Genomic DNA, 23,988 nt, shown 5'->3' on the forward strand with positions numbered 1-23,988 from the left:
TTGCAGATCAGATCATCATTTAATTTCAACAGATTAAAATACAGGAACGGTGCTTAAACTGCCTTTAAAAAAAACAACTAAAATCTATCATTTTAACAATTTAACATGTGACTCAAAAACATTCAAGCTTCAAACAAAAAGGGCACGGTATGTAGAGAACACTACAGTGTGGTCTTTATTGACACGGTTCGAACAAAACAAAGGTATGAACAAACAGCCCCAAATGTCATGGTATGCAACCTGAAAAGCAGTTCCTTCTTCTTATCTTCTCATGTTGAGCAGAAGGGTTTAAATATGCAAATATTGTGTATGGAATGTGTGTTTGATAAGGCATAAGTCCAGGATTGAGTGTAAATCGCTGTGTTGAACTGTAGTTCAGAACAATAAGGACAAGTAAAAAAGGATAGCATGACGACGCGGTGTTAACGTTTGACCTAATCTGAATGAGCCAGTCTCACAGCAACAGTACACTTTGGGTTCAGGTGAGAGTGGTGAATGTGGCACGAGATTTAAAAACAAGAAAAGGTTCAAATTTGGTTTATCCGATCTATTCTTCCTAAACTGCAAAGTGCCCACCACTGTGGACTTTCAAGGGCTTGCACAAGTCCAGGTTTTTAACTGTGTCACGACACCCGTTCTTCCACTGCCACAGAGTCTGACAGAAACACAGGAGTCTGCCAACTTGTGCCGACGCGTCTTCTTCACAGGCCGATGGTGTAGGAACGGCCTGCGGGGTTGTGAATGGCAGAGCAGGAGGGCTCCGTCACAGCCCATTCATACCAAACCTTCTTCCCGTTGTTGCAGCGCCAGAATCGCACTGTGACATCATCGTCCTGGGATATGGAGATGGGTTGCTGTTGGCAAGAAGGAGCACGGTGACTTATCTATTCACTCTCATTTTTCAACTTTAGCATTTAACTCGGTACCGACTAAGGAACTTACTTTAAGAGGGAAGAGGATGGGGAACCAGGAGAACATTCCGGGTGAGTGTGTTTCTGGTTTTATACCTGCCAACAAAGAAGACTTTAAATGACAGTTCAACCAAAAGGAAAAAGAAAATACTCCTAGTATTCTGGACTGTAGATTGTAGAGATATTACACCTGCCTTTTTTTTTTCCTTCTTTTTTTTTTTTTTAAAAAACACGATGGAAGTAGCTAGCGATGCTCAAAGCACCTGATTTTTCAGAAATCATGATCGAAACGCTCCAAAACAAAAATGTGAACATTTTCATGGACAAACTATTTGCTTTCTGCACAACTACACCCACCAACGCATCATTCTGAAACATTAATGAAGCCCTGCTGGGCTGTAATGGTAACAAGCTGCACTCTTGATTCTGTTGCTGGATGTAGACTGACAGAAAACAGGTCCTAACTTCTGCATTCATTTGAAGCAACTAGGTCATGATTTTTTTTATATGAACGTGCAAAGACTGAGTGCTAAAAGTAGGGCTGTGCGACATGTGGGGAAAGAAAAATAAATCTTATAATAATTTTTTTTACCAGTTTTCAGTTGATCGATATATTTCACAATATAAAATGAAGCATTAGTTATTAGCTTAAATGTTTCTTTCCATTCCTAACTGAAGATATGAGGTCAATTTTGATTTAAATATAATTTTCTAATTTCAAGCTCATGTAAAATAAATAACATAGGTATACAGAACAAACAAACATTTTAATTCTCTAATTTAACTCTGCTTGATGACATCGTGTCTTTTATATGAAGCTGTCTGTTGCATTCATTGACCTCTCTTTCCAACAATGTCCTCGCCTTTTGAGCCTTGGGCTGTGTGTGTTTGGGGGGCATGTTTGGTAATGCTGGCACGTTATCAGTTTTTATTTTCTCTTTCATCTTTCTCACACTGCTAACATACTGGCGTTTATGTCTGCGGTAGCCCAAACATTAACATTTCCAACTGTGTACATCAACCTAACCTGACGCAGCTCTAACTCTCTTCGAGCCACATGATTGGTTTGGCGTAGCACCATTCTGTTTGGTTTTTCATGCCATTTTCAGGCATTTATCAACACATGGCTGGAATGAATCTACTAACTTTACATTACTCTGTTGAGGAAAAGTTATTTTGCTGTGATAATCTTCATGGTTTTACCATCCAGCCCAAATTGCAAGGACGATGACAGATTCTAAAACTGGGGAACTCGTAAAAAAACCTGATGAATAAAAAACAAAATAGGCCAAAGGACAAATGGATCTGGATCTGCTGACTTACTGAGTGTGACATCTTTGTAGAGAGTGGTCTCAAAGTAGCCAGCAAAGCCATGGAGCACAGAGTTACAACCCACTGTGAATCTGAGGCACTGATACCGGTTATTGTTCATATCTGAAACAGACGGAGGGAGAGGTGGTGAGCACATGCTCTACAAGCTTATTAGAGGGATTTTAAGCGATTCCATCTACCTGTTGAGGGGTGTGTGAAGGTGAAGCAGGGTTTGGGATCAGCCAACTGGTGGAAGTTATGAAGGCGCACAACATAGGGCGTCTCAAAATGGGACTCTGGATCCTTGTCTCGTTCGCGGCATCCTCGTACTTCGTTGTAAAGCTTAGAGGATGACAGAGGAGCCAAGTAGGACGTGTACGAGCAGGGAATGCTCACGCCATCATCTGAAGGTGAGATGATATAAACAAAGGGGAAAATGAAAGTAATTAGAGTCAGGAAGCATTAAAAGGTGACGCTTTCAATATGGCTTGGTGTGGAAAAATGACCTCTGATGACTCTGCAGTGTCTACATGTGTAATTAAGTCTTCATTAAAATCCTGAAATACCTTTGAGAAAATGCTGTGCTCCATCTAAGCACTCTGGGGAGAGTTCATTGTCGCCAAATGATCCGAGCAGCTCGCTGACAATGATGTCAGCTTTCTCTGGTGCGGCCCACTCCCGCATGTCACATGACACCACCGTCACCTGATCCCCCCACTCCTCAAAGCGCCAATTCTCTAGCCTAGAGAACACACATCAATAAAATAAGCGTTGAAAGTTTCAGGCTTCACTTCAATCCCCTCCTCACTCACTATAAATTCAGACAAAATCAAAGGCCAAGCTTTTATCCAATCTATAGACTCATTCAGGTAGCGCAATTGATCTGTTGCATGCAATAATATTTTTGCTTGTACGCTGTGAAACATGGAACATTTGAAAGCATTATTTTACTCACGTCACTACAGCATTGGGATTTTTCTCCACAGCATACACCCTCAGTCTCCTGTCTGCCTGCCTGGCAGCACGCAGGGATGCATTGACCAGAGGACCCCTACCTGCTCCCAACACCATCAACACCCTGTGGAAAAAACACATCATTTTAGACAAGGCTGCTACCCTGGTGGTTACCACTGAAGTTTAAACAGTCAGTGTGTGTTATCCTGCTCTACTTCCAGTGAGACTTATAGGAGTATATTATAGACTGCCATGATATTGAGGTATTAATCAATATCTGGATACAGTTCCTTCTCCACAATCCTCACTTGTGACTCTTTATACAATAATTTTAGATATAGATACTTACTGAACATTAGTGTCCTTCTGCTCCTCTGGAACTCTGTCTAGCAAACATTTATATACAGCCTGCACACACAAAGAAAAGACCAAAAACAAAATGGTGTTAAATACATTTTGCCTCAAACTCTTACAGACCATTTAAACCCCTTTATTAACACCAAACACCTAAATGTCAGTGTTTTTCAAATGCTACATGAGTGACAGTCTGATTTATGTGGATAAGCTCTACATACACAGACAAATATCTAGGCGTATCTTCACATTCAGGCTGAACAGAGGCCAAAGCAAATGATAATGATTATGGGCAACAGTGTGGTGCGGTGGTGAACACAGTTGCTTCACAGCAAGAATGTTCTGGGTCCAAGTCCACTGGCTGGATCAGGGCTTTCCAAGAAAATGGACAGATGGATAATAATTACAAGCTCATAGGTAAAAAGCAACTGACCAATATTGAAAACTGATACCATCCACTAAGGAAACATGAGCCAGGAACTGAATTTTCAAAATAAGCGCAAAGGGACTGTCCACTAATAAAATTAATCACAGCTAGCCGTGTTCTCTGTGATGCATAAAAACAAATGCACTTGCATATCTGAACAGTCTGCCCAAGTAAAGTCTGTGTAGGGGAAACAATTTTACTGCATTTGTATGTCTACTGGACAAGCAAAGACCTCTCTGTAACATCTGTGCCATGCCTCCTCATACCCCAAAAAATGTCTGACTGTCTTACTTGTTGGTACTGTGAATACTTAATAGGATCCTTCTCGAACACTTCGTATGTCTGAGACTCCAAGTTGTCCATCAGAGGCTAAACAAAGAAAGCAAAACATGACGTTAAAAGGTCCTGATTAGGAGGAAAAAGCAAAACAGCCTCACAGTTTTACAATTCTACCAAACAGTGAAACTGCAGTTTCCATTCATATCTCTCGACTATGTCATCACTTCATTACTTTATATTATTAGACATGTGTACAATATGTCACAATTAACAGATTAATTCTTGACTTAAAATGTATAGTTTGCAAGGTCATTGCATTTGACCATCAAAATCTAATCTGATGTTCCTTCAGTGATCCAACCAGACATAACTATACATCTAGCTATGGCTTCAGGTTGCACAGAGGCATACAAACGTGAGCATGAAAGGGTACTTCCTCACCTGTAGAGGTGACTGCAGGTAGTCTTCATAACCCTTAGCAAAGAGCTCGTAGGCATTGGGTGCAGGCCTGTTCTGGTTGAGGTACTCCAGGTACTGCAGGTAGGATCGGAAGTCCTTGTCAGTGTGCCGACTGGTGCCTGTGAAGATGAACTGGGCCTCCAACTAAAAAAGGAGATCATTTTAATTTAAAGATTTATTTTTTCAAAAGTAGACAAAAAAACAAAAACAAAAAAAACAACCTTTTTGTATTTGATTGCAGATTGTTTGATTTTAACAGAACTCAATCTATGAATGTTATTTTATACCTTGAAGAGTCGAAAGATTATTCTCTGATGGGCTTTCGACAAAACAGGGAAGCCCTTCTTATTGGTTAGGAAGATGCTGGTGGGGAGAATGGCTGCTTTGATAGGTTCTCCGAGCCATTTATCAATCACAGTGTCTGATGGCATATCTGGTCCAATGTCAACCGCTTTAGGAATACAAACGAAGCACAATCTCAGTAACAGACAGGAGCATAATTATTTCTCAATGCCCGAAGTTTGCCCCAGGTTGCTGCTTCACAGTGTGTTCTCTCACCAAGACAGATTCTCTTGTTGTAGTCACAAAGGGTTCTGAATGAGTTCCACCTATGAAAAAAAAATGAGGTAAGTAAACAAAGAGAGACAGTGTTTTAAAGGAAATCAATAGTAACCGTTTCAGCATGCAGACGGCACTCAGTTGCTCAGGAAGTGCCGTGGCATGAAACTAACCAGCTCCAAGTCTTCTCATCAACGCTTGTGTCATCAGTACAAGAGATCGGTTCATTCTCAGTCAGATCTTCCCGCATGTCCTCTGACGCCATCAGTGGGACGCGTATCCAGAACTAATCAACAAAGAGGACAGCAGCAGTTAAATGAGCACTTCCACTGTCTTGACTTTTCTGACATCTTAATACAGTCTTTGTGTGCTTGTTGATTCCTGATGTGCTGCGTCTTACATTTGAGGTGTGATGTCCAGTGTGGATGTGATTTAGCAGCACTCGGGCTAGATTGGCATTACTGAGGCCCTTCAGAGGGATCATGAAGACAGGCAGGCCCAGGTAGGCGGAGAAGTTTAGCTCCTGGGCAAGAGCCTGGAGAGGAACATGGGAAAACAGATAAGATAAGCATTAAAAAGATGACACGATAACCTCACTCATATCTCAAGATCAAAGAACCCTCACAAGCACCATCAAACTCAAAGAACTTACAGCCTCTGAGTTTCTGCGTTCTGTCTCGATTTCTGAATCTGCATCGATCCATGGAGAGAGCTTCCCAACGATTAGAGTATTCCAATCTAGACAGAACAAAAGGACGGTTTAGAGAAAGCATCAAACACCTAACCATTTTACCTTTATGCTAAAATCACATTCTTCTGATGATGAGTATTTAATACAAAATATGAAAATGATTAGAATTAGTGTCTTAACATCTACTTTCCTTCTTAGGCTGGGCTTTAGCAGAACAAATGGTATTTTTAGGATTGGTCTTTCAGCACAACCTACCTACTTTCTGATGAGATTTAGTTTGCAGACAGATGTCCTGACATAAAGACTTCATTGCTCCATTAATTTTTGGCAAACTCCCCTGCTTCAGATGCAGCAAAACAGGCCCTGACCATGATAATACCACCACGCTTTTATGCTTTAATGCGGTGTTTTCCTTACTCCAAACAGTCTTTTAAACGTAAACTAGCAAGTTCTATTTTGGTCTCAGAAGCCCACATAAGATTGTTCAAATGCTCAGTATTCTTTTTGCAGAGTAGCTGCTCTCTTTTTAGTGCCCTGCTATGAACAACACGTTGTTCAGATTCTGTAACCCTTTCCATCCCGTTGAACATCAGCAGTTCCTTCCTGAATCTTTCTAAAAATCTCATTTATGCCATGACACACTTACACAAACGTATGTCGTCAAACTTTGATAAATTTATGTTCTATGAATAAAAAGTAATTTACTGAGAATTGTAAAGGTTGCAGTGTTTTTGGTTTAACAGACCTAATAAGAAGTTAATTTCCACTTTTAGGACTGTAAAAACTGACTATGCTTAAATTTATTTAATATTACATTTAAATAGAATTTAAAGTGACCTTGACCCCCCTCCCAATAAATAAAGGGCACCAGTAGACCCCACCATGCCCAAAAATACCCTGCACAGAATAACACACTCAGTGTTTCCTCTCACTTTAGGGGGGCTGATGATTTAATAGCTAGTAATGCCTCAGGCTGCAAAAGACAAAGGGGCAGGGAAACTGACCTCTGCCACATAACAGCAGGTCCGACCGGGTCTGGGCTCCAGGTCGGGATTTAGCGGGCTCCAGCTCATATTCCCTCCTGAACCTCGGGTGGAAGAGAGGCATGCACAGGAAGTCGAACCTGGATACCAGAGGAGGGAAGCACTTCAGTTAACATTCAAAATATTTATAATATCAGCACGAAGTAAAACACAAACTTGTTTTCTAAGTAATCCTCCACACAGCTCAAATATACTATGGGAGTAGGCAGAGCCTGTGTACTGCACACTTCACTACAGTGTCAAGCATCATTGTGATTCGGGCACGTGCTGGTAATTCACCGGCTAGCTTAGCAACCATCATGCACTGAGAACGTGCTAGCAAAGCAGCGCGTTCTGCTCATAAGCTCATTTCAGCTAAACAAAAATTACATGTAGAATCGAAAAACCATCTTACCCAAGTTTGGCGACCGCGGATAACGTGTCGGCTATCTCTGGCACACAATTCAAATCTCTCCCGCAGGACACCCTGCTCCCTGTGCTGGCAGACGCCATGACTTTAGCCGACTGAATGAATTGATTTCTCGGACTTTCACATTGCTCTGCCTTTAGAAGAAACTGGCGCCATCTTGGCTCCTAAGGATTACAATGCTTGCTGGCTAACAAACGTGAGACAGAACCAAGATGGCTAATGAGTGCACAAGTTGCATATCGCGTACATTGTCGCGATAATTGTGCACCGAGCGTTGTTTAAACGTTGCCATTTGATGTTTCACGGCGACTTCTTTTTCCAAGACGAACAGCTTGCTGTACTTTGATAGAGAAAATAAAAACCAGAAACCAGATTTGAAAAATAAAAACCCGGCAAGCCCTTCCTCCACTGTACAAATACAAAAAATTATTTACTACTAGCTGATAATGGGGACAATTTTTTATTTTTTATTATATTTAATTTTATGCTATGTTATTTTATTTTTTTAATATACAGATGAAAACGTATTGTTTTGTGCTGCCTGTCTGTTACTCTTTTAAATGTGCTGACAGCCTCCCGCAGCTCGCTGCACTCTACAGTACATGGACGTCTTGCTTCTGCACACATTGTTAACTATTGTATAGTTAAACAAACATTGACCAGAAATTATTTAGATAGAGACTTTTTTAGACCCACTCATTAAGAAGCAATAAAACACCACAAAAACACTTCCCTACTCATAAAATTGGTTTATTTGGCAATTTGTTCATAAATAACTAAAATTAAAAAATATTTTTTCAGCAGAAAATTCAGTGTTATGTGAAATAACATTACTGCTGAAGATGTTTTATCCTCAGATCATTTTAAAAATGGCATGCTTTATTTAATCATCAGTAATTTGTGATATTCTTTAAAAGTATGTCTGTAGTTGCTGCTGGCCAAGGTGGTCAGTCAGATAAAAACTTGTCTGTTATGATGATATATCACAGAAGCTCCTCTATTTGCCAATTCTGGTTGTGTTTTCACATGCGAACACAACGAGAAAACGGTGCAGGTCTCTGACACTGACATATGTGAAACGGAAACACCTACAGTTTCCATTGGGATCCAGGCAGGCGTGCTTTGTGGAAAGTACAATAGCCAGTTGCAGCCTACCGATGACAGTGTTGTAAAAGATGGATGAAAACAAGCAACAAAGTTTTATGACAGAATGCTGTTTGAGATGAAAGGCAAAAGATCACTTTCACTTTGGTACGTTTTGATTGATTTCTATTTATAGATTCAACTAGGCAGCACCGCTTGCTTTGCTTGTCCTTACTGAACTCCACTTGTAGGACTTGCAGAAAGTGGCTTCTGCGGATATCAGGTTCACAGCATGTAGGCTAAAATATCACTTACATAAACCATAAATGGTTTTGGATATGGAACACGGCGTGTGTATATGTGTGTGTTTTTCTACCAGCTGTCACACCTGCATGAGCTATAAAAGCGCAAGAACTCAGAAGCAGATGAGAAAGAGTAGCAGCATCCGCCCTCTACAAACCAGATCTGTTTCTTTGACACTTAAGATTGTGTTTGATCAGCTTTTCAGTGGATAGACTGTGTTTGAGAACAACTTTTGTTTACTTTTCAACAGAAAAGATGTTCTGATTTTGTGATCAAGTATCTGTGTCTACACCATCATGGCTTTGGAAGATGTTTGCAGCTTCAAAGAAAGGCCGGTGCAACATAAATGGTTTTCTTTTTCATCTCTGGGGGACGCAGCAATTCCATTTCCTACGAGTGACTGTTACAACCTAAGATACTCAAGACTGGAAACATCTGAAAACAACTGTGGAGTTCCACTGCATTTTTTTATACCACCTCTTCCACATTCCTCCTCTTTCATCAACAGACCGTTGTCATCCTTCTGCCCACCCAAAAATTCAATGACAGTCCAGAAGCCTTTCCGTTTGGCTCATGGAACAACAACCCTGGGTTTCATCTTCCAAGGTGGGGTAATAGCAGCAGCAGACACACGTGCCAGTGCCGGGGGGCTTGTTGCCTGTCCGGCTGTTCATAAGATCACCCCTATTCACTCTCATCTAGTGGTCACATCTTCTGGTAGTGGTGCAGATTGCATGCTGTGGGAGAGAATTCTGATTAGAGAGATCAGACTGTACCAGTTACGGCATGGACATCGCCTTTCAATACGTGCCACAGCTAAGCTCCTTTCATCTATGCTCCATCCTTTTAAAGGTACTGAAATGTGTGTTGCTCTTACACTGTGTGGTTGGGATAAGCAAGAGGGTGCCGTTGACTGTGCAACAAGTTTGGAAGACTCACCCTGGATGACTGATGATAGCTCCTTGGCTGTTTTTAGTAACCAAAACATTACTGCAACAACTTCTCCAAACAGCGGTCCAAAGCTTATATATGTGTGCAGTGACGGAGCCCGACTGCAGGGAGATGTCTTCTCTGTGGGCTCAGGCTCACCTTATGCTTATGGAGTCTTGGACAGAGAGCTGAGGTGGAGCCTGAGTAAAGGAGAAGCCATCTCATTGGCAAGAGAAGCAGTGTTCAGGGCCACTCACAGGGATGCCTACTCGGGGAACAATGTGGATCTTTTCCACATCACAGCACAAGGATGGAGCCAGAGAAAGAGAGAGGACTTGAAAGAAGAATATTACAGAGATAAAGAAAAGAAGGGAAAGAAAAAGAATGACAAACTCAAATAATACTCAATAATCAAAAGCATTTATGTGTGGGAGGAAATTATGATGTTATATTTATCATTGAAAAGTAAATTTAATAATAATCACACACATTTACACTCTGATGGATGGATCGGAGAGTAACTTGGGGTTAGTATCTTGCCCAAGGATTCTTGACATGCAGACTGGAGGAGCCTGGGAACAAACCACCAACCTTCTGATCAGTGGGTGACCTGCTCTACCTCCTAAGCTACTAATGGGCAAGCACAGTGGCTTGAGGTTAGCGCTGTTGCCATACAGCAAGAAGGTCCTGAGTTCGATTCCACCATCTTTCTGGGGTCTTCCGGGGTCTTTCTGTGTGGAGTTTGCATGTTCTCCCTGTGTTTGCGTGGGTTCCCTCCAGGCACTCCGGCTTCCTCCCACTGTCCAAAGACATGCAGTTTGTGGAGATAGGTTAATTGATTAATCTAAACTGCCAATTGGTGTGAATGTGGGAGTGATTGTGAGCGCAAATGGTTGTCTGTCTCTGTGTGTTAGCCCTGCGACAGACTGGCGGCCTGTCCAGGGTGTACCCCGCCTCTTGCCCTATGACAGCTGGGATAGGCTCCAGCGCCCCCCGCGACCCTGAAAAGGATAAGCGGAAGTGAATGGATGGATGGATAATAATAATAATAATAATGATAATAATAATAGCTGTGGAATAAAAGGTATTTCCTTTACCTCACACTTTTTTTAACCAATACACCGCCACAGACACAGGGGGCGCTGTTTGATTTTGTTACCGTGACAGAATAAAAAAAACTACCGCGGCGGATGTTGCTTGTTCATCATACATTTTCAAAGATGGCCCTTGCTAGTGTGTTGAGCGGTGATTCTGCGGATTTTTCGTTTGATAGTAGCCAGTCCTTTGCTTTTGGTGGCGGACCCGGACCAAGAGGTCTGGGGTTAGAAGGCACGCCCGAGGACAGCCTCAGTTTTTCCGTTAAAAACCCGCTGTGTGTCGGAGACGATGATGGCGTCGAAAGGAAAATAGAGTTTCTGCATGGAACCACCACCTTAGCATTCAAAGTAAGTTAACGGTCCAGTTATTGTAGCTATATGGTATAAGAAACCCCAGTAGCAGTTGTATACCTGTCTAAACTAGACGTTTGATAAATTTTGACTTTACATATCATACGCTAGGGTTTCCGGTATAAATTGTCTCTGATGTTAGCATGCTAGCGTGGCTACAAATCGCTTTCTCATGACAGATGTGCATGGTACACGAGATAGGTGATGTGCACTTAAGTAAACGTAAACAAGTAATCTCTCTAATATGTTTACTATGTATAGTATTAAGACAAATCGTGAATTACGTAGGCTTACGTTGACGTTTCTCAGTCAATTTAAAAGCAAAAATGTGGGTGTTTTAATAACATAGTCACGTGAATTTATATAGTAGGAAATCTGACGTGTTCTTCCGTAAAAAGTGCAGCAAGTACACACTTTTTGATGGTTACAACTTAAAAGAGCTACCTAAACGTGTGTTATTTCCAAAGTGATTTGTGCTGAGTATGTAAATGTATTTCATCCATAGGAGAGCCTAACCGACACAGGATATTTTGGCTGATAGTATACATTTTTAAGGGTTTTAAAATAAACTCGTGCCTTTTATATACTTGAAATATGTCCAGTTATATACTGAAAAGGCAAAATGGATGAAAATAGTGCGTTCCTCACAAACTAATCGCCTACCACCTCTTCGACTTGAACCCCAACTTTTAGACACTGTGTAGCGTGTTGTAAACAACAGAAGCAGCCCCAGGTGTTGGGGAAAGTACACGGAGAGACCATTTCTCACTTATCTCGAGTATCGTTTTATATATTTTGCTCCGAGGAACGTACACATATCGAGAAATATAGTAAAATAAAAATGTAGTTGACCTGTCTTAAAAAAATAAAAAAATAAATTGTAATTGATACTGGCCAACTATGTATTAATCAAAAACAATTTACTATCAAAAGAATATTACATCATTGCTACCTTTTTGTTAAGACAATTTGCAACACATTTCTGTCAATATTAATTAAATGCATACATGAATGAAATTTGCAAGTCCATATCTTTACATCACATCATGTTAGGGGTTAAAATGTGATGATCTTTCATTATTATGTCATTACTATGTTCAGTGACGTTGCAGTAGGAAGGAGAAAAGCACAAAGGCCCTTTAATAAGATTCCTGTTAATTGTATTCAGATATATACATGTATAATGTGTTGAATGAATTAAAGTCACACTTTCTGTGAGTCTTCTTTTCAACTGTGAGTTCTCCATACCTGCTTTTCTAAATGTTATTGTTAAAACACACATGAAGTTTTGATGGAAGAAGACGTGTATTCGATTAGTCATGACTGTGATGCGCACAATAAAAACAAACTTGCATGCTCACGAAAAGAAGCCAAGAAATCTCTAGAAAGTGGAAATGTTCTTTTTGATGTTGTACATCAAAGTAGAAAATCTAAAAGGGGGGAAAATAAATCTTGATTTCTAGAAAGTTTAAGGCTTGCTGTTGTTTTTTTGTGCTGTAAAGATTTAAGCAGTGTCTCTGAGGATACATTTATTTGTAATTAACAATCCTTCCCTAAAAAACCACCAAGATTCCATTGACAGGCTTATAAACTGGCATGTACAATTGGCGATGCATAAATACATTCTGCCTGTGTGCCGTAGAAACCCCCGATTGAAAACATTTAAAACAGCATGAAAGAGCCTTGCTGTTGATTTGTCATCACAATTGAAAACAGCCATTGTAGTCTTCTCCCTCAGTTTGTCAAACGCTGTGGAGCAGTGTAAATACAGAACCCTGCTGATGGCTTTTGTCTCTTCAGGGGATTTGTTGATACAAGTAAAAGATAAAAATAACGCCATCCTTATCCCTTAATCCCTTAATGAAAACATCCCCCACAGACATCTCCCTCTGACTGGCCAAATCTGTTGTCTACTATACTTGCTTCTGTGACTGTCAGTTCGCTGATAGAGGATTTTGGAAGGAAGAGCAAAAGTCTTTCCTCTTATCCAGCAGCTTTCTGCTAGAGCCGAACCGTATATTGCACCTCTCTGACAGCTGTAGAGCAGCAGCTCTTTTTTTTTTTTTTTTTGGCCTCATTTAGGCAGAACTGCTGCAAGCGATCTCTTACTTAAATTTAGAGCAAGTGACTCTATTCTGTTAAAAGAAGTGGATGTAGGGGAGGGCATTAAAATGTATTATGCACTGGTAAGTAGTGTAGCTGTTTAAGAGAGAGGGGCACTGATTGCAAAGTTCTGGGCCACTGCTAATGTTTAAAATGACAATTTGGCTGCGAGCCAGTTCCAGTTGATTTTAACTGTTTAACCCAACAGATCGATCGATCACTGACATCGGTAAATGCCATCTTTGTGTCTTTTCTTAATCAATGTACTGATATCAGTCTATATATCTAGTACTTTAAACATATGGTTTTGTGAGGAACTTGTGGAAATGTGGGCTACCCGACCCATTTTTTGACTGCTGTTTCCCCTCTCAGTTCCAGCATGGAGTTATCGTTGCAGTGGACTCTCGAGCCACAGCGGGCTCCTACATCGCGTCACAGACGGTCAAGAAGGTGATTGAGATCAACCCCTACCTACTGGGTACTATGGCTGGAGGAGCTGCAGACTGTAGCTTCTGGGAGCGCCTGCTGGCCCGCCAGTGTCGCATCTACGAGCTTCGCAACAAGGAGCGCATCTCAGTGGCAGCCGCCTCCAAGTTGCTTGCTAACATGGTGTACCAGTACAAAGGCATGGGACTTAGTATGGGAACCATGGTCTGTGGCTGGGACAAGAGAGGACCAGGTAACATCAACAGTTATATCTGACATGGACATGTCATTTTGTCTGGTTATAAACTGATCTAGATAGAATTTGTACTACTTTAAACTGTACCAGTATCAAGATATGCAGTGCTTCCTTGAACTGATTGTAGGACAATTTGTATAGTGTCAAATCAAAACAACATTTTCCTTGAGGCACTTTCTAGTGTAAGGTAAAGACCTTACAGTAATACAGAAAACCTATAATGGTACAGTAATAAACATATTTTAGCTAACATTCACCCACATTCTGTCTACAATGAATATATCAGAAGCAGCTTGGGATTCAGTGTCTTGCCCACAGATGCTTTGGCATGGAGACTGGAGCAGTCAGGGATTGAATTACCAACCTTCCAAGTAGTAGATGACCTGTTCTACTTCCTGAGCTCCATTATCTCCCCTAATGGGGAGATAAAACTGGCAATCTGGAATCAAGTTGACCTCATGAAAAACTATGCAGTCTGTGAAAATTGTTCTTGAAAATGGTAAATTTGGAGAAAGAGCAGCAGAACGACATCCAGCAAAGTACAGCTGGCCTGGAAACCAAATGTGGACTTAGTGACTGAGTCCAACACTTGTCTGCCTGCTGCTGGTTCTCCTAAGAGTGGCCTTCCAGCTTGGAGTAGATCTCTGAAGCAGAGCAAGGGGCACAAGTTGAAGTGTGTATGAATACAGGGAAAGAGGCTTTCTGGAGATGGAGCTGAATGTGTAGCCAAATTAGCCTCCTGTCAAAACAGGAGAGTCCAGGTGGTTAGCAGCTAAACTTTAAAAATATAAAAGAGGGGATTGTGAACTGGTGAATGTATGCTGATTTTGTCTTACTCAAAAAAAAGTCCCTAATATTCTTGTATGGGATATAAATGTTTAATCTCTTTGTTGCCGTTTGTGATTCAGCTTTTAAGTAATGCACTTAAATCTACTCAACACACATCAGCTTTTCTCTCTTGACATATGCTAATGGGTCTGTTTTTATGTGAAAGATTATTTTGGCAGCTTAATCATGCATCGGTTTTGTTTCTCAGTGTTGTCAAAGATCCTTAGTCCCAGGCAAATTTCAAAGCGGCTTCATTATTCATTCATTCTTCATTATTTTTTAAGCATGAGTTTGGACATGAGTGGTTAGCTGTTTATTATTTAAATGAAATATACTACAGCTGGGCTGTGCGGATAATTATCATTTAAGAAAAAAACAAACATATGCATTACTCCGGGTTAGCCACTAGGTGTCACTGCAGCCTTTCTTTTGCTCTGTCTGTTTTAGTACCTTAAGCTGTGGCTTTTGAATACCACACAGTGTGAGGCTGTACATCACAGAAGGTGTGCTTAAAGAGGCCGCCACGGTGACACAGTAATGGGAAATCGATGAGGCTGGGACTGCAGGCCAGTGAGAGCACGGTGGGATGATGGACATTGGGTCTCAGCCCTGGACAACTGGGTCGTATGCATAATGGCCATACACGTGCTGAGATCGATGGTGGCTTTGTATGGAAAGCCAAGAGGTCTCTGTGAACAATGACAGCCCGCTGGTATGCCAACAAACGCAAATGACACGTGTTAAATCCCGGGCAATCAATTGGGGAAATAATGATCCCTGTATAAGTTCAATATGTATGCGGGCTTTGCCATGGTTCCCACAATGCCAGTGATTGAACGGAGAGGTAAATGTCATGTAAATTAAATCAATCACGATTAGGTGGGAAGCTCATTAACCAGCTACAATCATGTCAGGCACTTATTCCCCTGATGAAGTGTCTTAAGCTCCATGCAGACTAAATTGAATAAAAGCGACATTGAGGAGCTTGACAAATATGGCTCAATGTAATAACATTGCATGTTATGACACTCACATAATCAGGGCACGGTTAATGCTTGATAGCTGGATAGCGGCTTTGGCTTTGACAGAGGAAAAAGTGATTGTACCTTGCGTGGCACCCCCCCAGTGCTCTCTCTAAAGACATCAAGGCTTCGTAATGAGCTGATATGTGATCCACTGAAATGTAGCGTCATGGCGACAAAGCCGAGCAATGTTTGATACGAGTCCTCATCAAAGAAGACCCATGTGACTGTCGGTTTCGAGCAGGTCCCAAGGGAATGATGTAATCGCTTTTTCTCCTCTGTACAACTGCTGCTGTCTTTTTACTCCTGAGCCAGTCATGAATTCTAGGGGGGGAAGGACAGATGACAGACACTGACCTATTTGAGGCTACCCACCCATGCATCCTTACTTACACTGTAATACTGTCATTCCATCCAGCTGCACTGGCTGCTGTTTTTAAAAAAAAAAGAAAAGAAAAAAGGCTCTTCGAGCACCTGTCAGCTGATTGATGGAGTAGAAGGAGCCTCTCCTGGCTGCAGAGCTCCACCATCCAAACGACACTTCCGCTCTGATGTGTGCCTTGCAAATTTTAACCTCCCTCTTCCACCCCCCCCCCCCCCTTCCCCTCGCCCTTGGTTTTCTGAGCACTCCTCATCGGCTGCATGTGTTTCAGACTGTTAAGTGATAAGTGATTGCATTGGGCGCTACAAAGATCCCAGGTGTGAGGGTTTTTTTTGGGGTTTTTTTTAATGGATGTGGGAAGTGTCTTTTGGGTGCCGCTCTGCTGCTATACTTGGACCTCCTAAAGAGTCCTCATCCACCTCCGTCAACTGTGCTACTCAACACAAGAGGCTGCCTTTACAACTCTCTCTGCCTGCCCATTATGTTTTTAACGAGTCCCTCACAGTTTTCAAGAGGAACAGGCAGGTCTTGGAATGGCAAATTACCCCCGTGCATAGGCAGGCACTGGATGATTATCATGGCAAGCTAACGACAGGCTGAGGAAGCTGCAATTTGCCAGTTGAAAGCAATGGTAAGCTCCCCCCAAAAAGCAAGTGGCTCTCTATCCCTAATAGACTGTCACTAGTTTAGCTGCGAATCTCTGCAAGCGAGGGTGTGCAGTGTGAGGGCATTTTGAAGTGTTTTTTAATGTGGGAGATGAGAGATAGCGGTGGATATTAGGTAATTTTCCATGCATGTGTTCCTGCGTTTGTCTGTGCATCATTTTCACAGGTTTGAATTTGTGAAAGCAGTATGAAAAAACATGCCTTTTCGCAGGCTGTCTTTTTACCATCTGCAGGCTGACTGTGGGCGAGCTCACAGGCTGGTGCTAGTCACCCGTTCCACGTCACTCCGGGATGAGGCCTAGCGAATGTGTCATAGCGCGGAACAAAATGTCTCGCATGTGTCCACGAAGCGTGGTGTGGAGCAAACTGTCCCTCACAGGTCCATCAGAGCATTGTGAGTCTGCGGTGCACATAAGATTACATGTTTGGGGTGGAGGCAGAGCTTGTGCCTCCATGTGATGCTCAAGTGTGTAAAGGTTAAAGAAATGTGTGTGTTTGTGTGGAAGAAGTGCGCTGTACTTGTTTGACGTCTACAGGATGTGAGCGCGATGTTGTTCTTTGCCCTCCCTGGCGAGGTGCGAGATGCTGTTACCTGCGAAGCTCAGGTTGTGGGTCGATAGTTAATTTTTGGCCTGTTTGCGGGGATCAATAAGATCCAGAGCAGGGCCCCTGGGCGGACGGCGATGTGGCCCCCGCCTTGTCAGCAGGTTCTGCGGCCGGCTTCGTTTTACTTGAAGAGGGTGCAGCTGTTCATATCTGCCAGCCTTACTTCACTTGGAGAGGTTGCAGCTGTTCATATTCTCTCTCTCTCTCTCTGGAGGACATGCCGTGCGTGAGCGTTTCCAAGATCGCGTGTGTGTGTGTTTGTTTGTGGGAGCACTGCGGTGTTAGATGTACACCATCTCAGTTTTCCTGTCAAAGCGCAACATCTAGAGAAATACAACTCCCTTTACACGGTTTCTCTGTCCTCTTTGCCTTCCTGTCCTATTGACCCACCCGTTGTCCTTTCTGTTCCTTTTTTTTGCTTTTCAGGATTGTACTACGTCGACTCAGAGGGGAACCGGGTGTGCGGCGACTTGTTTGCGGTGGGGTCAGGCTCCATGTATGCCTACGGTGTGATGGACAGCGGCGTGAGACACGACCTAACGGTGGAGGAGGCCTGCGAGCTTGGCCGTCGCGCCATCTACCAGGCCACGTACCGCGACGCCTACAGTGGAGGGCAGGTCAACCTGTACCACGTCCACAGCGAGGGCTGGACCAGGATCTCCCAGGACGACGTGCTCGTGTTGCACCACCAGTACAAAGATCAGGCGTAGTTATAGAAAACAACATAACGTAGAGCCGGGTGAGGGTTGGGAGAGATGAGGGAAGGGGTAGGAACTTATTCTAGTATCCAATGTTTAGCTGTTCTGAAATGCCAGAAAGGGTTGACACATAATAAAAAGGACTCATCTGCAGATTGACTGCGACTCACATTTCTTCTGTGACTTGTTGCTAGCTTCAAGCCTTTATACTGTACATTTTTAACAATGCCAGTGAGCTCCACTCGCCCTCCACACAGTATGATTTGAGGGGTTGCAGAGACAGGCCCGATGACTCAAACATGCTTTAATACAGTGTGGGAGTAGTGTGGTGCTTGCCCTACATACATTTCATTTGGATCGTACTCTTAGAAACTGCATCGCCTTCTTCAATAAAACCTGTGATGTTCTCTCTTTTTTTTTCCAAGAGTCTTGCTTTTGTTATTTTGTGGGAGGGCCAATTCCATCTTTGGGTCACAAGATAGTGAATTGTATTTCTTAGAATTTCCTATTTATGCAAATGTTTAACGGGATCGCTTCCTTTTCCTTTTGATGTAGTCGTTTTGCCGCTCGTTGTGTTTACATTTCAGTCATCTGTTTCCCTCCACAGATGTGGGGATTTTGGAGGTACATCCAAAATCTGTGTAGTCTCCTCTATACGTTGTGTTTATTAGTGGGGAGTAGTGCTGTCTAAATAGCACTATTTAATTGCGTACCACCAGCCTCAGTAATTGTGCCTCCTGAGTTGTAACAGTATGTTTTCTTCCCCTCATTGATAATGTTCCCTTCCTCCGCTCACGTTGCACAAATGCGCCTTTTAATTGGAAGGGGAAATTTATTCTTTAATTCCTCCCTGACACCCTTAGCTTCTCAGCGTGCAGTGTTGTGTGCCACCCTGCCATGGTGTTTTACAATGTAACGACCTGCGCTAGCGGTGTGTCCCCCTCCAGCGGTTTTTATGGCCCGGAATAAACACTAATAAAGGCGATGGGGTAGACAGCCGGAGCCGGCGCACTTTCAAACCGTGGTTAAAAACTAGTTTCACAGGTGACTAGTTAGCAGATGGAATAGAAATGGGATTTCGATAAATGGAAATGAGTGAGTCTCGTCTGCGATGCTGCTTCTGTTAAATGAAGTGATGGGGAATTGCAGCGTCAATAGAAGCAGATACTGAAAGAGTGATGACGCATGCGTCCGTGGAGAGATGCTAAAATGGAGCAGATGTGTTAAACTTTGTATTCAAATTTTGAGAAAACTGTAACCACACATGTCCTCCCTGGCTGGCTTCAGGAGTTGGAGGATGGATTTTTTTTCCCTCAGAAATGAGTTGAATATGACTCAGAATGGTGGATAAAGACTAGGTCCTCCAGTGCCATTAAGTATCCAGTGCACTGCATTGTCATCTAAGTAGGAAGGCTTTTCTTGATAAAAATAGCCGGCTTTTAGAGGCCGTGGTTTTTGTCCATAATTGCTTGTTGAGATATCATTCAAACAAAAGCACAGTGGAATGTGTGTGTGTGTGTGTACATGGAAACATTGACCAATTGTACTCCCAGATAGCAAGACGACATTGAATTGATGTTGATTTTTCATCCGATCCGTCGTTATGATCAGGGTTGAAATGCCACTGTTGTAACAACATTGAAATACTGTGGTAAACCGACGGTCTTACTATAGGGACGTTGAAATAATGTTGATTTACCGTTGTTTTTTTGTCATTGATATTTGATCTATTTGTAGTCGACCAGGTGACGACAACAACAACGTCGAGAAAACGTCTACTTATAGTTGACCATCATTCGGCGCCGGTCACCATCAAAAAGCCATCGATTTGTAGTTGAGCGTTAAATTGCATTGCAACTGAGCGGGTTCAAGCTTGAACCCAGCATCCAAACAGAATATTACTGAAGTACCCTAATCAGCCAGATGTAGTTAAAAAATATTTACCAGTATTAAATCTTTCTCTGGTGACGTCAAGTTTTTTTTTCTTTACTAAAATAGCAAAAGAGAAAGAATACTCTGTTAAAAAACACTTTGCCATGGTGGATGAAGTATATTTTTTGAGATTTGCCTACAGCTACCTAGTCTTACAATAGCAGTCTTGTCAAGCGGGGATAACAGGAACAGTTTGAGGAGTATGTGGAAAAAAATAAATTGAAAAATCATAGATGTAACCTTAGGGTGTAATCAAAGAATGACACCCAAGTTTCCAACAATGGTTACAGATCGTGACCGTGAATTTGAAAAGAATAATTGCACCGCCCCGACCACTGATCGCTATCTCTGTCATACCTTTGTGTAAAAGGAGGGGAAATTGTAAAACATTCGTATTATGATATAAATATAAAGGAATAAAAAGATGTAGGGATATTGGCACTCTTTGGTTCTTTAGGGTTACAGATTTGTGATAAAAGCTGTCGGTGTGTTTTAAATAAAATTCTTTTACATTTACCAAAATTGGAACAATCCGATAAGCACGTAACCTGGGCTCGGAATGAATTCATGGTTCCTGCAGGAAGGATCCTTGGATGATCCCGCTCTTTATCCAATGCCACACAGTGAATATTAGCAGTGAAAAAACAACAGCGGATTGCTCTCTGGGTTAATTATAATCACTTTAATGATTTCAAGGACCATCGTGAGTTGAGAACTGAAATTTGTCCAATAACTGCTTTAGGAGAAAATATCTGCAAAATCAGATTAGCTCTTTTAAAAAGGCTTATCAACATTCTTAACTTATCTCGTGAACTCAGTAAGTATGCCTGATAATAATTAGCATCTTAGATTGCTGACTTTGGTTTTTATAGTGTCACTGGGCCTGAGATTCATCTTTTAGTCAAATAAGTGCAAGTATCTGCGCATTATGATGTTCACAGATCTGTAGACTAGTGAGAGTATGGAACATGTGGAGGAGTGGTGGAGGTATGCACTGAAGAAAGAAGGGATGAAAGTCAGTAGAAACAAGGCAGAATACATGTGTCTGAATGAGAGCGAGAGTGGAGGTAGTGAGATTAGATGAGTTTAAAGAACTGGGGTCAGAAATCCTAAGCCATAGACCAGGGGTGCCCAATCCCGGTCCTCGAGAGCTACCGTCCTGCAGCTTTTAGATGCATCCCTACTCCAACACAGCTGAATCAAATGGTTTGATTACCTCTTCAGCATGCCATCGTGTTTGGCAAAGGCCTGATAACAAGCCATTCATTTGATTCAGCTGTGTTGGAGTAGGGATGCATCTAAAAGCTGCAGGATAGTAGCTCTCGAGGACTGGGATTGGGCAGCCCTGCCATAGACAGTGCACAAGAGAGGTGAAGATGAGAGTCCAGGGAGGGTGGAGGCGGAGGCTGGTTTACAAGGTGCTAGTGAGACCTGCTGTGGTGCATGGTTTGGAGACTTTGGCATTGACAAAAAGACAGGAGGCTGTACTGGGTGCGGCAGAGCTGAAGATGTTCTGATTTTTGCTACGAGGGACCGGGACAAGATTAGAAATGAGTTTGTGAGAGGGTTTGGGTACAAAGTCAGAGAAGGAAGGCTGAGATGGTTTGGACGTGTGTAGAGGAGGGAGAGAGGATATACTGGAAAGAATGTTGAGTATGGATGAGGCATGGGTACAGGAGGAAGACCACAGAGAAGATCCATGGATGTGGTGAAGGAGCACATGCAGAGGGTCGGCGTGACAGATGTGGCCAAATGTGCAAATAATGCGGTCAGGGTATATAAAAGTAATCTGTTGTCTTTAGGGCAGTCTGAAGCTCAGACTTGGTTTCCATGTTTGTTTTTTCTACTCATGTCTCAACCTGATGTCAGCTAGGGACACATTTCTTTATATAGTCATGTCAGACACAAGCAACGCCACAGCCTCAAAGGATCACGGAAATAAAATGGCTTCTTTCAGACAGATGATAAACCAAGGTGCTGCAGAGAAGGCGAATATAAAATAAATATATTGTATGTATTTGAATTAGAATTGAAGAAAAAACTGTAAATCAAGCAAAGATACTCTAGTGAAATCCAAAACTTCAAATATGGTTCTTTTAAAGCAGGGTTGTCGAAGTCATTTTACGTCACGGGCCACATACAGCCTACGTTAATCTCAGTGGGCCGGACCAGTGAAACTCTTCTTTCTGTCAGTGTAAAGAAGTTGAATTATACATTTAATTCTCAAGACATCTTAATATAGGATAAAGAAGTACGATTTCAACAGTGTGTCTCGGTTTTTTCTACACGATAAAGAAATACTGCTCAGTATTTCAGTAAATGAAAGAAATCTTTCACCATGACTCTTAAAGTGTAAGATTACATAGAGAGTATATCCATGTGTACAACTGATAGTGTGGAGTGAATACACACTGCATTCAAATGGGACTAGATTGCTTTGCCAGGCCAATTCTGGCCCCCGGGCCTTTTGTTTGGCACCTAAACTTTAAAGCGTGGATGCTGTATTTCAGATTACCTCCTAAGTGACATGACAAAGTATAAAACAGTTGCAACTATCGTACTTTATGAACTGCCGTCACTCATTACCCTTCAAAATGCATGAATGTATTACTCACACAGGACTTTGTGGATCATATTTCATTGTCTCACTGGTACCTTAAACAAAACGTTCCTGTTCACACTTGGATTTTCTTTTTGGTCTAATCCTCACTGACAGAGCAGCTAGTTTGGCCACGCAGACTAATGTGCGTATACGTGACTGCAACATAATGAATGCTCTAAAAAGAGACTGTCCGAAATATATGCTCGTGGTCACTTTATTAGGAACGCCTTGCTTGTATGGGCTGGATTCCTGTTTCCTTTCAGAGCTGTCGTAATTCTTCATGGCACAGATTGAACAAGATGCTGGAAGCATTCCTCAGAGACCTTGGTCCATATTGACGTGATTGCATCACACAGTTGCTGCAGATTTGTCAGCTGCACATGCAAAATGGCAATCTCACCAAATCCCAAAGATGCTCCGTTAGATTGAGATCTGGTGATTGTGAAGGCCACTTCAGTACAGTGAACTCACTGTCAAGTTCAAGAAACCAGTTTGACTGGCTGTGGCATTTAAATGATGCTCAGTAAGTCCTAAGGACCCCAAAATGTGCCAAGAAAATGGACCCCACATTAATACATCACCACCAGCCTGAATCATCGATAAGTTTAGATCCGTCCTTTCATGCTGTTTCACCAAATTCTGACCCTACCATCTGAACGTCCAAAAATGAGACTCATAGGATCAGGCGTTTTGCCAATCTTGTACTGTCAAATTTTAGCAAGTCTGTATGAATTGCAGTCTCAGTTTCTCATTCTTAGCTGCTCCTCTGCATGCCTTGGGTGCAGTGAGTGGTTATTTGAAATATTGTTGACTTCAGCTAGAAGCAGTTTGGCCGTTCTTCGTTCTCCTCTGACCTGTGGCATCAACAAGGTATTTTCTCCCAGAGAACCGCTGCTCACTAGATATTTTCACTTTTTTGGACCATTCTCTGTAAACTCCAGAGATGGTGCAGGAAAATCCCAGCACATCAGCAGTTTTTAAATTACTTAGACTAGCCTGCCTAGCGCCAACAACCATGCTATGTTGAAATTCTGACGCTCGATTTGAGCTTCAGCTGTGTTGATCACGTCTACGTGCCTGAATACTCTGAATTTCTGTAAGGCGATTGGCCGATTAGACATTTACATGAATGAGCAGTTGAACATGTGTACCTAACAAATTGGCGGGTTATCTATAGATATATTACTGACCACATATGACCTAGGTCACTGGAAACATGCTGAATCCTTTTTGTGTGTGCCATTTTGTTTACAGCTTTAGGTCCATAAACGTGGTTAGCGGGGAGCATGTTTCTATCTGCCCTTTGCC

General features: G+C 42.1%; 3 protein-coding genes across 3 annotated transcripts; 2 read left to right on the forward strand and 1 right to left on the reverse strand.

Moving 5' to 3' along the window:
* On the reverse strand, positions 1-7,627 carry prmt5 (protein arginine methyltransferase 5). Its single transcript, XM_026150659.1, has 16 exons — positions 7,382-7,627; positions 6,949-7,067; positions 5,906-5,991; positions 5,654-5,788; positions 5,427-5,539; positions 5,254-5,303; positions 4,983-5,146; positions 4,678-4,839; positions 4,249-4,326; positions 3,526-3,584; positions 3,178-3,300; positions 2,789-2,964; positions 2,423-2,626; positions 2,235-2,345; positions 943-1,007; positions 1-854 (listed from the first exon to the last, which is right to left on the reverse strand). Exons 1-16 carry the CDS (start codon positions 7,477-7,479, stop codon positions 702-704), a joined length of 1,896 nt encoding a protein of 631 aa, XP_026006444.1. The 5' UTR covers positions 7,480-7,627; the 3' UTR covers positions 1-701.
* Positions 7,628-9,001: 1,374 nt separating this feature from the next.
* On the forward strand, positions 9,002-10,884 carry psmb11a (proteasome 20S subunit beta 11a). The gene is made up of 3 exons (XM_026150069.1): positions 9,002-9,678; positions 9,793-10,014; positions 10,843-10,884. Exons 1-3 carry the CDS (start codon positions 9,079-9,081, stop codon positions 10,882-10,884), a joined length of 864 nt encoding a protein of 287 aa, XP_026005854.1. The 5' UTR covers positions 9,002-9,078.
* A 3-nt stretch (positions 10,885-10,887) lies between these two features.
* On the forward strand, positions 10,888-18,559 carry psmb5 (proteasome 20S subunit beta 5). Its single transcript, XM_026150318.1, has 3 exons — positions 10,888-11,157; positions 13,636-13,942; positions 17,875-18,559. The coding sequence occupies exons 1-3, from the start codon at positions 10,903-10,905 to the stop codon at positions 18,156-18,158; spliced, it is 846 nt and encodes a 281-aa protein (XP_026006103.1). The 5' UTR covers positions 10,888-10,902; the 3' UTR covers positions 18,159-18,559.
* Positions 18,560-23,988: the final 5,429 nt, after the last annotated feature.

Source organism: Astatotilapia calliptera, chromosome 18 (genome assembly GCF_900246225.1).
Source record: "Astatotilapia calliptera chromosome 18, fAstCal1.2, whole genome shotgun sequence".
NCBI lineage: Eukaryota > Metazoa > Chordata > Actinopteri > Cichliformes > Cichlidae > Astatotilapia > Astatotilapia calliptera.

Bases quoted from the DNA above. Each gene is read 5' to 3' on its own strand.
- prmt5 (XM_026150659.1), bottom strand. From the start codon at position 7,479: ATGGCGTCTGCCAGCACAGGGAGCAGGGTGTCCTGCGGGAGAGATTTG. The intron at 3,301-3,525 runs GTAAGTATCTAT...TTTTTTCCACAG, and splicing joins CAGAAGGACACTAATGTTCA to GGTGTTGATGGTGTTGGGAG. The intron at 1,008-2,234 runs GTAAGTCAGCAG...CTTTGTTGGCAG, and splicing joins CTACAAAGATGTCACACTCA to GTATAAAACCAGAAACACAC.
- psmb11a (XM_026150069.1), top strand. From the start codon at position 9,079: ATGGCTTTGGAAGATGTTTGCAGCTTCAAAGAAAGGCCGGTGCAACAT. The intron at 9,679-9,792 runs CAAGAGGGTGCC...ACTTCTCCAAAC, and splicing joins CACTGTGTGGTTGGGATAAG to AGCGGTCCAAAGCTTATATA. The intron at 10,015-10,842 runs GCACAAGGATGG...ACACCGCCACAG, and splicing joins TGGATCTTTTCCACATCACA to ACACAGGGGGCGCTGTTTGA.
- psmb5 (XM_026150318.1), top strand. From the start codon at position 10,903: ATGTTGCTTGTTCATCATACATTTTCAAAGATGGCCCTTGCTAGTGTG. The intron at 11,158-13,635 runs GTAAGTTAACGG...TTCCCCTCTCAG, and splicing joins CCACCACCTTAGCATTCAAA to TTCCAGCATGGAGTTATCGT. The intron at 13,943-17,874 runs GTAACATCAACA...TTTGCTTTTCAG, and splicing joins CTGGGACAAGAGAGGACCAG to GATTGTACTACGTCGACTCA.